The 14,073-nt window shown below is 55.5% G+C and overlaps 3 protein-coding genes across 5 annotated transcripts; all 3 read left to right on the top strand.

Moving 5' to 3' along the window:
- The first annotated feature begins 479 nt into the window (after window positions 1–479).
- On the top strand, window positions 480–6,136 carry TBL2 (transducin beta like 2). Of its 2 annotated transcripts, XM_071447543.1 has the most exons (7): window positions 480–689; window positions 765–889; window positions 1,167–1,351; window positions 1,966–2,117; window positions 3,201–3,327; window positions 3,963–4,115; window positions 5,591–6,136. In XM_071447543.1, exons 1-7 carry the CDS (start codon window positions 560–562, stop codon window positions 6,045–6,047), a joined length of 1,329 nt encoding a protein of 442 aa, XP_071303644.1. In that variant the 5' UTR covers window positions 480–559; the 3' UTR covers window positions 6,048–6,136. The 2 variants fall into 2 exon arrangements, with proteins under 2 accessions (XP_071303644.1, XP_071303645.1); XM_071447544.1 differs by lacking the exon at window positions 765–889 and having other exon boundaries at window positions 483–689.
- Window positions 6,137–6,607: 471 nt separating this feature from the next.
- BCL7B (BAF chromatin remodeling complex subunit BCL7B) lies at window positions 6,608–11,426 on the top strand. Of its 2 annotated transcripts, none has more exons than XM_071447545.1 (6): window positions 6,608–6,803; window positions 7,131–7,206; window positions 7,918–8,014; window positions 8,962–9,147; window positions 9,337–9,416; window positions 9,808–11,426. In XM_071447545.1, the coding sequence occupies exons 1-6, from the start codon at window positions 6,712–6,714 to the stop codon at window positions 9,898–9,900; spliced, it is 624 nt and encodes a 207-aa protein (XP_071303646.1). In that variant the 5' UTR covers window positions 6,608–6,711; the 3' UTR covers window positions 9,901–11,426. The 2 variants fall into 2 exon arrangements, with proteins under 2 accessions (XP_071303646.1, XP_071303647.1); XM_071447546.1 differs by having other exon boundaries at window positions 6,609–6,803; window positions 8,977–9,147.
- Window positions 11,427–11,941: 515 nt separating this feature from the next.
- LOC139599852 (protein SLFN14-like) lies at window positions 11,942–13,827 on the top strand (the record flags this gene model as incomplete). Its single annotated transcript, XM_071447524.1, is given in 3 exon segments — window positions 11,942–12,411; window positions 12,606–12,723; window positions 12,725–13,827. Coding segments are annotated over 3 exon segments (999 nt in total), but the record flags the coding sequence as incomplete, so codon positions are not given.
- Window positions 13,828–14,073: the final 246 nt, after the last annotated feature.

Below are 14,073 nucleotides of genomic sequence, written 5' to 3' on the forward strand. Positions count from 1 at the left end.
AAGCCGTGAAAGCCGGGACTAGGAGTGGGGCCAGGGGCTGGGGGGAATGAGGGAAACCGAGGTTGGGGGCAAGTGAAGGAAGAGGCTGGGGGGGGGGGGGGGGGGAGAGGGGTGGTCCGGGGCTGGGGGGAGGGGGGGTGAAGGGAGGTGCGGGCAGGGGCAAGAGCGGGCGGGGGGTGAGGGCCGGGGCTTGGGGGAGCAGGGACTGGAGGGGAGCCGGGGTTGGGGAGCATGAGGGCAGGGACCGGGGGCGGGGACGTAGAAGCTGGGATGAGAGGAGCCCGGGCTTCGTGGAAGGCACGGGCTGGGGTGCTCAGGTGCTGGGGGAGTGTGTTAGAAGAGGGTCTGGGGGGGTTTACGGGGCTTTGTGGGAGGCAAGGGCTGAGAACAGGGACTAGGAGGGGGGGTGAGGGGTGTCCGCTGCTGAATGGAGGACGGCCGGGGCGGGGGGTGCAGTACCACCGCCAGGGGCCGCCCTGCGCGTATTACCGGGGCCGCGTATGCGCACACGGAAATTTCCCCCCCTCCTGCTACGGGCCGCTGACGCGGCGGCGGGAATATGGAGGCGGTGGCAGGGCTGGGCGGGTCGGTGCTGCCAGGCGCCCTCATCGTCCTCATGCTTGTCCTGCTGCTGGCGGTCGCGCTGCACCGCTCTGCTCCGCGGGAGACCCCCACCGCCCCGCAGGACGGTAAGTACCGTGCGGACAGTGGGGCACCGGGCAGCGCGGAGCGGAGCGTACCCACCGACCCCTCCGTTCCCGCAGAAACCAGGGCGAACGGGCACGCCAGGCCGGAGGAGCCGCGGAAGGCGAAGCCGGCGGCGAGGGCTCGCAGGGAGAAGCCGCACCAGCACAGCTTCGCACACCGGCTGCTGGTGGCTACCCTTAAGGTACCGCGTGTGCACAGGGCCGGTGCCTTCCCCGTGCTGATGCCAGTGTGCTCCTCGGTATCGGTGTCCCCCTCGATATTGGTGTCCCGCCGGTGCCCCGTACCCCCCCCCCCCCCCCCCCACTCCGGCGCCGTTGTCCTGCCGGGGGCGGTGCAGGTGTCCCTCTCGATGCTGGTGTCCTGCCTGTGCCGGTGTCCCTCTTCCCCCCCCGGTGCTGGTGTCCTACTGCTCCTCCCCATCCCCTCCCGCGTCCTTCGTGACCACTCTCTGTCTGCAGGGCCACAGCAGCCCAGTCACCTGCCTGGATTTCAGCAGCAACGGCAAGTACCTGGCATCATGCTCTGAGGACCGCACGGTGCGGCTGTGGAGCACCCGGGACCTGGCAGGGCGGGAGCACCGCTGCCTGCGCGCCAACATGGGGCTGGACCACGCCGAGCTCGTCCGCCTCAGCCCCGACTCACGGTACGGCCGGACCTTGTACTGGCACCGGGATGTCCTGCAGAGCCGCCAGTCTCATGGCCAAGCTGCGGTGGGCTCAGTGGTGTTGCTCTGGGATGGGTGGAGGCAGCATCTCTCACTGGATCATCACGATATCATTGACTTATGGCCTTTTCTGAGAGCAGCTGGCACAGAATCACAGTAGTTTGAGTTGGAGGGGACCTCTGGAGTTCATCTAGTCCAGCTCCTGGTGGGTTAATGTGGTTTTCAGGGCAAATATCCCTGTGCACAGCTTGCTGCCCCCATCGAAGGTACCTGTTGACGTCACTGCCAGCTGACAGTGCAGCTGGAATGTGCTGCTGAGTCTTTCCAGTGGTCAGGGGAGCTCTTGCTGGGTGGGAAATCTGGTGGAAGAATGTCTTTTGGCTTTTTGGTCTCTTCTAGAAAGAGAAGAAGGGATCTTGTTTCCTGGTGTGGATAATAAATTTCATTCTTTTTCATTCAGTGTTGCAGTTGAGCCAGCATAGGGAGAGAACTTGGTGCCCTTGTAAATATTTTTACGTGGCAGCATATCCCTCTTCCCAGGTGCCCCTGAGTGACCTGGGCTGAGCTGGGGCTCAGAGCCTCTCCCTCCACAGGGCTTTTATTGTCTGGCTGGCCAATGCTGAGACCATTCGTGTCTACAAGATGACCAAAAAGGATGATGGCAGCTTCACCTTCACTGCGACTTCTGGGGACTTCCCAAAGAAGCACAAGGCTCCTGTCATTAACATAGGGATTGCAGAGACAGGTATGGAAATGAGCTGCTCACCTCTCCAGTTCAGCTTTGATTTCCTTGTGAAGCTGCTGGATTCAAAGTGTTAAGAGTTTTTGGCATTCTCAGGGCTGTGGACAGCACCAGTACTGAACTTTGTAGTTCATTTGTTTTTTTTAACTTAATTTGCTGTCGACTGAACCAAAAGGTGTTGTTTTCACACCAGTAATATCCCTGTAACCAGCTCCCCGATATGCATAGTTTCTTAATTTACATTTTCAGGGATGCTGTTGCAAAGAGGTCTGGTCTCAATATTGAGAGGATTGCTGTTCTCTGGGCTGCCGGTCTCTCTTTAACCAGTCAGAAATCTCTCTAGTGAGTTAATATGGTCTATCTTGAACTTCTGGGATCATCTAGAACAGAGGTGGGGGTGGATGGGTGGAAATTACATTTTAGTGGTGAGGGCTTGATGGATTAATGTGTCAGGTATGTGCCAGTGGCAATTGGAAGCAGGTGGATGTGAGCTCACCTCTGTAATAGGAGAGCAGGGAAAATGTTAACTGAGACTGGAGCTGTGAAAGCAAAAACTTAAACCAAGTACCTGGAAGGTAAACAGGCAACTCCCTGCCTGGGCTGAGGTGGCAAAGGGGAAGTGGGAACAAGCAGCAGTCCAGCATGGGCACAACCAGCAATCATGGATCATGGTGTTGTGACTGGGATTCAGTTGCCTGCCTGCAATCCACAGCTTGAAAGGTGCTTATCCTCAAGCTGATTTTGGGCATGCAGGTCAGATGGAGTGTTTGTTCTTGTTTGTGGCACAGCCCAGTGGGGCTGCATGTGGGGGTCCCAGCTCTGCTTGTGGGGCTCAGGGTTCTGAGTACAGGGCACACACGGACTCAGTGCCTCCTGCCTGCTCAGGAGCCAGGGGAGTACTGAGGCATAACCAGGAGCTGAGTCTTGTGATACCGCTCTTTACCTTGTCCTAGGAGACTGATAGTCCCTGGATTTTGGTGCTGCTGCTGGTTTTCTCCAGCTGCAGGGAGAGGTTATCCTGGGGCTTCATTCAGTCTGTGGTAGTGTTAGGTCTGGGGGCTCTCCTGATCTTTGCCTTTTCCCCAGGGAAGTTTATCATGACAGCTTCCAGTGACACCACCATCCTGATCTGGAGCCCAAAGGGCGAAGTCCTGGCCAGCATTAACACCAACCAGATGAACAATGCCTATGCCACAGTGTCACCCTGTGGGAGGTGAGTGACAGGCAAGATTTCAGGCTGCTCCTTCGAACAGGCATAGCATCAGTTCAGACCATTGGCAGTTAGTTGCTATTGTAATGCAACTTTCTCAGGGTTCCACAGTTTAAAAAGGTATTTTGACCTCCCAGGAGATGGAGCTGATGTGGGGTCAGGCACTCTTGTTCTGCCATCCTGCCTCAGCGCTGCTGTTCTGGTAACCTGAGAACAGCTTTGGCCTCAGATAGCGGGGGTGGGACAGAGCAAATGCCTTATGCAAAGAAAACAGCATTTTGAGCTTGTCTGTGATCTCTTAAAGGTTAATTATAAAAATAAAGGTTTTATTTCTGGGAGATATGTTTTTTGGGAAAATTACTTGCTGCTGTAGTTTGATTTGCCTTGCTCCTGGCATGAGGAGGTTGGGGATAAAAAGCATTTAGTTCTTCTACTTTGACTGGAGAGTTTCTCATTCCTGAGCTGTTCTGGCACCCTTCCTTACTGTTCCCTTTACCAGCCAGGTTTCAGGGAAAAATGGAAATTCAGCTGACCAGACTTGAATGCAGGAGTCAGGACAGGTTTGCAGAGCTGTGGCCCTGCCTCACTCAGGTTCTCTCTAAGAGGCAATCTGTGTGTCTGCTTATTCCTTCACACAGGTTTGTGGCATCCTGTGGCTTTACCCCTGATGTGAAGGTATGGGAGGTGTGTTTTAGCAAGAACGGAGACTTCAGGGAGGTGACCAGGGCTTTTGAGTTGAAGGGCCACACTGCTGGTATACAATCCTTTTCCTTCTCCAATGACTCAAGGAGGTATGTGTGTGTTACCTGCTCTTAGTTACTCTAAGGACATGTAAGCTCATCTCTTTCAGTGTTCACCAGCTTCACCACTGAGCTACAGGGGTAAAACGCTGCTCTGGGGAGCCAAATCTGGCTTGTGCCACCCTCCTCATTGGAATCTCATGTGGTTTAACAAGAACAAGTGCTGATGCTGTACCTGGATCAGTGTGGAGACAGATATGCACGCCAACCCTCTCCCTTGGAGAGGTATCTCTTGAATAGATTATGATAAGATCTTCTCAAACCTTCCTGGATTGAGAAATCCTCCTTGGTCATAGTGAGTTCCCAGCATGCTTTGGAAGCCCATGTAAATTTGTTGGAACCGATTGGTTTTTCCCCTTTGTACCACCCCCGCTTTTCCCCATAAAAACCCCTGCTTCTGCCCCATTCAGAGGGGAGTTGCTGTCCCTGGCCTCCTTGGCAGGGTGCTGGAATAAAGGCTACCCCTGCGGAATAACTACACGATGCTCCTGTCTCTTTGTCCCTGCGTTGGCCAGGGTACACCTAGCAAGGCAGAGCTGAAATCACTGCTCAGAGCTGAATTGCCTGCCCCTTGCTGAGGTTACCCAGCAGTTGAAGGACTGCCTGAAACTCCTAGAAAATTGTCTCTTGCGGCATCTCTCTCTGGGAAGGTTGTGGCATCCAGGCTGAGCCATCAGACTCCTGACTGGCCACCCAAACAGAGCAGGGCAACCCCCAGTATCCAAGCTGGGGATGAACAGACTGAGAGCAGCCTGGGGGTGCTTGTGAGTGAGAAGTTGACATGACCCAGCCCAGAAGCTTCTCTGGGTTGATCCCACAGCGCGTGGGTAACAAGGGAGTGTGGAATTCTGCCCCTCTGCTCCACTCAGGTGAGACCCCACTTGCAGAGCTGCCTCCAGTTCTCCAGCACACAAAGGACTTGGAGCTGCTGGAGTGAGTCTAGTGGAGATACCAACATGATCAGAGGGATGGAGCAGCTCTGGTGTGAGGAAAGGCTGAGAGAATTGGAATTGCTCAGCCTGGAAAATAGAAGGCTTCAGGTTATGTAATTGTGGCTTTGTAGGACCTGAAGGGAATTGACAAGAAAGATGGGAGAGAGATTATTTACAGGGGCCTGGAGTGACAAGATAAGGGGGAATGGTTTCAGACTGATAGAGAGTGGGTTAGGTGGGATATTAGGAAGAAAGGCTTGGTTGTGAGGGTGGTGAGGCCCTGCCACAGGTTGCCCAGAGAAGATGTGGCTGCCTCATCCTAGGAAGTGTTAAAGGCTGTGTTGGAAGGGGCTTGGAGCAGCCTGGTCTAGTGGTAGGCTTTTTTGCTTTGGAAAAAGAACAGAGACTGTATCTGTGTATAGACTCACGCTTCCCAAGAGATCACTCTCCACAGAGGATTCCTGGTTCATGGACAGGGCAGGGTAAGAGGTGCCACCCTTTTTCCATGCACTCACTGTGCTCTCTTGCCTGCAGGATGGCTACCGTGTCAAAGGATGGCACATGGAAGTTCTGGGACACAGATGTGGAGTACAAGAAGCAGCAGGACCCACACCTGCTTCTGACAGGGCAGTGTGCAGTGCTGGAGCCATGCCGCATTGCTCTGTCCCCTGATGGCCGCACGGTCGCTGTGGCGAGCGGCACAGACATTGTGGTGTACAACACACGGCGCGGCGAGGAGGAGGAGCGTTTTCTTGGCGTGCACAGCCACTGTATCACAGACCTTGCGTTTGACACCACCGGCCGCTATGTCGTGTCCTGTGGGGACCGTGCTATCCGTGTCCTCCACAACACTGCCGGGTACCGTGCCGTGGTGGAGGAGATGGAGGCCATGCTGAAAAAAACTGGGAACAAAGCCACGCAAGAGAGGCTGGAGCAGCAGATCTCCAGCGCTCGCAAAGCGTTGGCTGCCATCTATGGCAAGAAGCACTAAGCTACCTGTACAGCAGGAGGCAACTGTGCTCTGCCTTGGGGATGTTTTGTTTTTCTTTTTTACAGCAGTAATAAAAGAGTGCCCGGGTCCTTCCTTGCGTGCTGTTTGATGGGCGGGACAGGGCTGGGGACAGTGGCGTCTCCCAGTGTCATACTCCACACTCTTGTGTTGTTTTCCCCCCGGGCTTAGATCATCAGTATCCCATGAAATCGATTGCTAAGCCAATGCCTCCGAGTTCTCCTGAGCTTAGAAACGGGAGTTGTGTGGATTTGGGGTAGGTTTTTTGGTTGGTTTTTTTTTTGTTTTTTTTCAAGAGAGCTGCCAAAGCTCAATGTTGATGCTAAACGGTGGGGACTCTGCTGCAGGGAACGGGGCAGTGCGGTAACGGTGCAGCATTCCCCCGGCCCGGGATCTCAGGGTCATCTCACGGTAGTGTGCAGCGGGACCTGCCCCAAAAGAAGATGGCGGTGCACCGTCGCCTCGCCTGCGCGTCGTTTCCGTGCCCACTGTAGGGCGTGTAAGCTTGCGCAGGCGCAGCAGCCGGGGCGTGTCGGGCGTGGTGACGCAGGAAGCGCAGCGCGCGGGCGGGCCACGCAGGGCGCGTGCGCGGGGCCGGGTGCGCCGGCGGGTGCGGCGGGGCCGGTGCTGCGGGGCTGCGCGCGCCATGTCGGGGCGCTCGGTGCGGGCCGAAACCCGCAGCCGCGCCAAAGATGACATCAAGAAGGTGATGGCAGCCATCGAGCGCGTCCGCAGATGGTGAGGGCGGGCCCGCGGGGGGGAGGGCTTTGCCACTCGCGCGCAGCCAATCACCGCACCGCGGGGTGCGACTTGGGAGTGCGCGCCCAACCAGCGGGTGCGGGCGGAGGGGCGGCGGCCAATGGGAGCGTGGCGGGGAGGGAAGCGACTGTGAAAGGCGGTTAGCCCAGCCAATCACAGTGCGGGGGACGGGGGGGGGGGGGGGGGGGAGTGCTGCGCGGTGCTGAACTGACGCTCCTCTGGGCCAACCAGAGCGTGGCGGGATGGCGGGTTTTGTTGCCATGGTGCCCCAGGCCCGGTCCGGTCCGTCAGCGTTGTGTCCCGCAGGGAGAAGAAGTGGGTGACGGTGGGCGACACGTCCCTGCGGATATTCAAGTGGGTGCCAGTGGCGGACAGTAAGGAGGTGGGTACCGCTTGTGGGGATGAGCCGGGAGCCACCGCCCACAGCCAGCCTAGCTCATTAACAACCCCCCTTAAGCTGAGCTCTGAGCCTCCCCCAGCCCTACCGACCACCGAAGCCCCCCGAGCCACCTCCGAGCCCCCCAGTTCTTCCGGATGCCACCAAACCCCCCTTGTGTCCCGTCCAGGTAGACCCCTGAGCCCTCCCCAAGCCAGCACCTGAGCCCTCCCAGCCCTGCTGAGCACCTTTGAGGCCCCACCGAGCCCCTCCTGCCCTATCGAGATCCCCCCGAGTACCTCCAAGCTCCTGATCCCTCCCCAAGCCGACCCCTGAACCCAACCCTTCTGAAGCCCCATGAGCTCCTGGGCACCCCCCAGCCCCAAAAAGCCCCTTCAGCAAACCTGAGCCTCCTCTGAACTATCGAGCCCCCTGAGCTCTCTTGAGACCCCTCCTGCTTCTGCTTGACTTCTCCGAGGATTTGCTTTACTTGGTGTCATTCCTAGATGGGCATCAGCTCCTCCTCTCTTTCCTGATTCCCAGGCCCTTCGTAGACGGAGTTTTGTCTCTCACTTAGGAATGTGCCCCCAAAGCCAAGGGAAGAGGCCAGCTTGAGCACATCCCTCTGGGCTTCTGGAGACAGAAAGGGGAATGGCTCCTCTGGAGCAGCATGTGTTTCTCTGACATTGTGTTTGTGCTTTTCCTTCTCTCCTCAAGAAAGAGAAATCCAAATCGAGTAGCAGCACGGCCCGAGAACCCAATGGCTTCCCAGCTGACACCTCTGCCAACTCCTCCCTCCTTCTGGAGTTCCAAGGTGGGTCTGGGCTGAGCTCCCTTCAACGTGGGGAAAGACTCCAAGGCTGTACAGCCGCTGGGACATTGTTGGTTCTGTGTGCTGCCAGTATGGGGAAGAGCAGTGCTTGCCTCTGAGCAGTGGCATGGAGTGGAGAACAATGAAGTTGAGCTGTGGAGTTGGGCTGATCCACTCCTGGATTGTCCCTGTCCAAACTGTTCATTTTTGCTGTTAGAGAATCTTAATGGGCTGTTTCTGGTATCTTCTGTGGGAAGCTTCACAGCCAACTGGAGAAGTGGGGTTTCCTGATCCCCCCTTTCCATGCTCTGCTGGGGAGAGGCCAATAGCCACCTGCGGCCAAGCTTGCTTTTCCAAAAGTTACTTCCCTGGACCTTAGGGTGAAGGGGCAAAGGCTGTCCCTGGCCTTGCTCTTGGTCTAGGCACTGTGGTACAGCCAGGAGAGGTTTCACTGCTGAGGTAGTGTACACATCTGCCCAGCACCTGTTCTGTGTGTGGCTAAGGAAAATTTGCTGTCGCTCCCAGGAGATGCGGTGGGGTTATGTTGCAGGTCTGCACTTTGGCAAGGTGTGTGCCAGGCCTGCTTCTTCACTGGTGCTGAGCATTATTCCTTGTGTTGCTTCACAGAGGAGGAACAAAACCATGGTACACAGCAGGAGATTCCTGCTCTTGGATGCCCAGGGCCCTCCCAAGCTGCAGAAGTGGGATTTGGCAGTGCTCATTCTCATTCCCAGGGCAGGAACATTCCCTCTCCCATGGCCAGTTGTGTATATGATTCCCACTGTGTTCTGGAAGACTCAGTCCTGTGCCTGACAGCCCTTAGGCTGATGTGGAACAGTGAATCCCCTGTTTAACTCTCTGACCGTGCTCTGCCTTCTCAGCAAGACCCCAGCTTCCAGTGCCACCCTGAGCTGCCTGTGCCCCTGCATCAAGGTGCTCTTTTTCACCAGGTGCTGTTTCTGCAGATGAGAACAGCAACCAGAGCTCCCTGTCTGATGTATACCAGCTCAAGGTGGACAGCAGTCCCAACTCCAGCCCCAGTCCTCAGCAGAGTGAGTCCATGAGTCCTGCCCACACGTCTGACTTCCGCACAGATGACTCACAGCCTCCTACCCTGGGGCAGGAGACCCTGGAAGGTGGGTGCTGGGCCAAGAAGGGAGGAGGCAGAGGGTGTTATCAGGGAACATGGTGGTTCAGTGGGTGGCCATGTCACTGCTGGAAGCTGACAGGGCATCGGGGACTTCTTTAGCTAGGTGTTCTGTCCTCGGTCAGCACTGACCTGGGTGCGGGGTCTGCATTTTTGTTGACCCACCTGTTCTCCCCAGAGCCCTCCCTGCCTTCCTCAGAAGTGGCAGATGAGCCTCCCACTCTCACAAAGGAAGAGCCAGTCCCCCTTGAGACTCAGGTAAGGGAAGGGGGATTCAAACCATCTCTAAATGTGCATGGACCTAGATTGGCCCTTTGACCATTGTTGCTGCTTCTTGTAGCAGAAGCATCTTGGTGGATGGACAGGCTCTGCAGTCCTGAAGTGCCCCCGGGAGCTCCCAGAACCTCATGGTTTCCTGAGCTTTAGTCTTTATTCCTTGGTTCAGATCAAGTGTTGGAGTGTGAGGGAAGGATATGGGAATGTGGGAAAATGACAATTCTGGCAGGCTGCAGGGCTGGAGTGGGTTCACATTCCTGGTGCCCTGGAGCCTGTGCATGGGTGACAGCCTGGGCTGTCCCCATAGTGTGACACAGCCTTGTCTAGGTGTGCGTAGCTCAGTGTCACTTCCTGTGACCTCTGGCTCTTGCAGGTAACTGAAGAGGATGAGGACTCTGGTGCGCCACCTCTGAAGAGATTTTGTGCTGACCAGAACTCTGTGTGCCACACAGTCTCGGAGAGCTAACCTGCCTGGTCCGGCACCTTTGCCAGCCCCTTGCAGAGCCACCTGGCCCCCCAGGACCAGCGCTTCCCTTCAGCCTGCCCCTTCCCCAGTGTCGGGGCTCCCACCACTCACATCAAGTGCGCCCTGCCCTGCCCTATCCTGCCCTGCCCGATGGATGGGGCTGCTGCCAGTACCTGCAAAATTGCCTCTATTTATTGGCTCCCTCTCTCCCTGCTCCCTGCCCTAGAGCTGGGGCTCTCTGCTGGGTGGGCTGCATGTGTGGGGGGGTTCTCCATGGGGCTCCCTGCTCTCCATGGTCCCCAGGACACTGGCAGATGCTGTTTGCCTGCTTGTGGCTCCCCTGCCTGCCCTTCCCCTGGGTGCTGGGAACAGGAGAGGCACCTTCCACCTGCTCTGGGTGATGTCTTCACTCGCTTGTGGGAGCAGGTGATGATGGGTGTGGGGGGCAGTGAGGGAGCGGCCGGCAGGGACCCACTGGGACGCTGTGCAATAAGCTGCTAGTTTAAGCCATTCATGCTGGGAGAGAGGGGAGCGCTTTCCCCTCCCAGAGGGCAGGTACTGACCGGCCTTGGCTCTGCCTCGGGGCACAGCTCCAGCCGAGTGGAATTTGCAGTCCCCCGGCAGCCTGCAGAGCAGGAGGAGCCGCTGCCCTATGCTGGAGGGCCTTGCCCCGGCCTAGGTACCCGCTATCTCCGAGGTGGGAAAGGAAGCAGCAGGGTGCTGGAGCTCCCGGGAAGCGCTCCCGCCCTGGGGCTCTGCCGCCCCCCAATACCCGCTGCCCCCCTAGCCCCACTCTCCCCCCGCTGCCACTGCATGTCCCGCCGAGTCCGTGATCGAGCCTGGTGAAGCTGGAGGCGCGGCCGCGCGTGGAAGTGGAAAGTTATTTTAGCACTGAATAGAATATTTTTAAAATTAAACTGTTTGAAATACAGATGCAGAGCACGATGTCGGCCGGGTGGGGAGGGACCGTGTGGGAAGAGAAGGGAAGGGAAGTTTCTGCCAAACGGAGCCCTGTGCTGGCACTCGCCGCCTGCGGCGCCCACGGAGCTGGCCCGAAGCCCGATTCCTCGGGAAGCTGGGTCAGCGCCCGGTCCCCGTTCTCCACACTTTCCTCCCTGCCGGTCGCCGACGCTGTCTGGAGCGGCGGGGGACGGGCCCGAGCCGGAGACGAGGCGGCAGCAGCGCCCGGCAGGGCCGGCTGGGGGCGGGGGGGAGAGAAGAGGAGCCCGGGACGGCCCCTCAGCCTTGCGCAGCCGCTCCTACCGCAGCCCCGGCCCGGGGCTTTGCCCGCTCCGCAGCCGCCCCCGCCCACCCAAGGGATTCTGCCCGCGGGGCGGGGCTCTTCGCCCTCAGGGACCGCGGGGGCCGGGAAAAATCGGCCGCGGCTTCGGGCGGCGGGGATGTGCTTTCGACGGGACTTCAGAGCAGTGCCAGAGCGCCCAAGCAATTCCCATCGTTAACCCGCGGCCTCCGCACCAAGCCCGCTCAGACCTGACTGCCCTTGTAATAAATTATTTTAATTTTCACTTTCATTTTCCAATGTTTCCTTTTTCCCCAAGTTTTCTTGGTCCCGATATTGCGTGTATGCCCTTCTCTGCATGTCCAGTGAAGGGTAGTGGAGCTGGGGAATGGTCTGGAGCACGTTTGATAAGGAGCAGCTGAAGAATCTGGGAGACTCAGTCTGGAGAAAAGGAGGCTCAAGGGGGACCTTCTTGCTCTGCACAACTCCCTGACAGGAGGGTGCAAGCAAGGTGAGGTTGGGTTCTGCTCCCACAGAACAAGGAGAGGCTTGAGGGGAAACAGTCTTGAGTTTTCTCAGGAGAGATTTAGATTGAACATCAGGGAAAAGTTTCTTCGGTGAAAGGGTTCTCCAGCTCTGGCACAGGCTGCCCAGGCCAGTGGTAGAATCACCACCTGTGGAGGGATTTGACAGATGTGTAAATGTGGCGCGAAGGGAGGGACATGGGTTAGTGGTAGTCTTGGCAGTGCTATGGGACCAATTGGACTCCATGGTCTCAGAAAGGTTTCCTAACCCTAACAATTCTATGATAATCATGAAGTGGTTTTAATAATATATCATTTCAGGATCACGATTGCCAGCCAGGAGAGGCAGCTGCTGATTGATTTGACCACAAACTATCCTGATGTGTTGGTAGTTATTGGGAAAACACTTTTAGGAAAGAGTTCCAGAAAGAAGAAGTCTAGCAATTAGAAAACAGAAAAAGTCTTTTCCATAGCAGTGTGTGCATTGCTGAATTCAGGAGGGGGAATTTTGAGAATGGAGAGTGAGGACAAGAATTACTTCTTCTGGGAGCATGGCATTTGTGGAGACATAGAGACGAGCCTCAGGGATTGCACTGGCAGAAGCAAGGCTCATCCATACTTTGCATGGATGCAGCAGGGGAGTAACCTGCTGCTTTTTGTTAAAACATGGAGCTGTGGAGGCCCGGAGCTGGGAGGTGCAGCCACAAAGTTGCACCTCTGCAGCTTAACCACTGGTTTGTTTTATAGGTCTGGCATATTGGTTTATCCTGTGACTTCCAGAGAAGCTCCTGAATTCCTGAGGAAGAAAAACTGTGTCAAGTGCCACAAAGAGAATGGACTGACTGCCAAGAGAGCTCAGCTGAGTTTTGATGGGGGAGCAAAGGAGCAAAAGAGACTCCTCTGAACATCCAAGAGCACAACATCCAAGATACCGTGGCCAGGTTTATAAAGAAAGATGAAGTGCTGGTTGGGGAGGTCCTGGGTTTCACACAGGCAACCCATATTGAATTTAAGGAATGCAGTACAAAGAGTAGCTTGTAATACATCAGAAAAAAACTTTCCTAAATACGTCTCTGCCTTTGCAAACACTGAGGGTGGATATTTATTTTTTGGTGTGGATGACAACGGTAAAGTCACTGGGACCCACAGTAATGTGGAGAAAGTAGCTTTAGAACAAAGAGTAGCTGATGCCATCAGCTCAATGTGTGCCCGTCACTTCAGTGGCTCTGGGGCTGGCGTGCAGATCCAGATGCACATCCTGTGTGTTTATGACCAAGCAGGCTGTTCACAGGGCTATGCCTGTGCCATGCACATTGAGCCATCCGGCTGCCCTGTGTTCGATGGTGACCCTGAATCCTGGATGGTGCTGGGCACTGTCAGGGAGGAGAGTGTGGGGAACTGGGCACTGACTAAAAGACTGAGCAGCAGGAAATGGATGGAGCTCATGATAGCTGCAGACCCAGATAAATAAAACCTGCATTTATGTTAGCATCAACTTCATTTCCGTGTTCTGCTGCAAACATTCAGGAGGAAAGATCAACTTCTTTTCAGGATGTTCTCACCACACCTAGAAAGGGCCATTTGACCCATGCCCAGCCACAGGCACTGGGATGATGGTGCAGTTACTGGCCTGCAGTGGCACCCCTATCCCTGAACTCATTCAGCAGGACTTCTTGAAGCACTCCCAGTCATAGAGTCATGGAGTGGTTTGGGTTGGAACACAACTGCCCACAAGACACTGGGTTGCCAGGCTTTCCTTCATATGGAAAAGGGTCATCAATTTGTGGTCAGGCACTGTAATCCAAAAATGGGATTCTGCCTCCTAAACTTGTGAATATCAGAGGATTCCTTCCAGATGAAATCTGCCAGGCTTTGGCTGGCCTTGGACTCCTGGGGGCTGTGTCTCCACTATCCCTGAGACAGTGGGTTGTGAGGCTTTCCTTCCTATGGAAAAGAGCTAACATTCACAGTCACATTCCTGGGGCTAAAAGTGGGATTCTGCCTCCTAAAATTGTGAAAGTTGGAGGATTGTTGCAAGATGAAAGCTGCCAGGAGTTATGGCTCTGGCTAGCTTTGGCTCCTGGGAGCTACCTCTGAACTGCTCCTGAGATACTGAGTTGCTGGGTTAGGTGCAGTTGTAAGGGGTAATGGTTAGGGTAGTTAAAATGGTAACTTTTCTTATGTTTTATACATACATATATATATATATAAATATATATATAATTTTTATAAAAATTGATTTCCAAATGTGACCCTTTTATATGCGGGATCTTAAGAGTATAATTCTTAATACACATATACAGCGTTTGAAAATAAAAATGTACCTTTTGTATATATAATTTAAACAAGAAAGGGCTTGAAAATGGGAGAAAATATGATCTCTATGAAGGCAATAGAAATAGCTCTGTC

Source organism: Agelaius tricolor, unplaced genomic scaffold (assembly GCF_023055355.1).
Source record: "Agelaius tricolor isolate 1412-34295 unplaced genomic scaffold, bAgeTri1.0.p SCAF_25, whole genome shotgun sequence".
Classification (NCBI taxonomy): domain Eukaryota; kingdom Metazoa; phylum Chordata; class Aves; order Passeriformes; family Icteridae; genus Agelaius; species Agelaius tricolor.

Excerpts from the sequence above, each read along its gene's own strand:
- TBL2 (XM_071447543.1), top strand. The coding sequence starts at position 560 with ATGGAGGCGGTGGCAGGGCTGGGCGGGTCGGTGCTGCCAGGCGCCCTC. Across the intron at positions 1,352-1,965 it reads CGCCTCAGCCCCGACTCACG|GGCTTTTATTGTCTGGCTGG; the intron begins GTACGGCCGGAC and ends CTCCCTCCACAG. Across the intron at positions 4,116-5,590 it reads TTCTCCAATGACTCAAGGAG|GATGGCTACCGTGTCAAAGG; the intron begins GTATGTGTGTGT and ends TCTTGCCTGCAG.
- BCL7B (XM_071447545.1), top strand. The coding sequence starts at position 6,712 with ATGTCGGGGCGCTCGGTGCGGGCCGAAACCCGCAGCCGCGCCAAAGAT. Across the intron at positions 6,804-7,130 it reads ATCGAGCGCGTCCGCAGATG|GGAGAAGAAGTGGGTGACGG; the intron begins GTGAGGGCGGGC and ends TGTGTCCCGCAG. Across the intron at positions 7,207-7,917 it reads CAGTGGCGGACAGTAAGGAG|AAAGAGAAATCCAAATCGAG; the intron begins GTGGGTACCGCT and ends TCTCTCCTCAAG.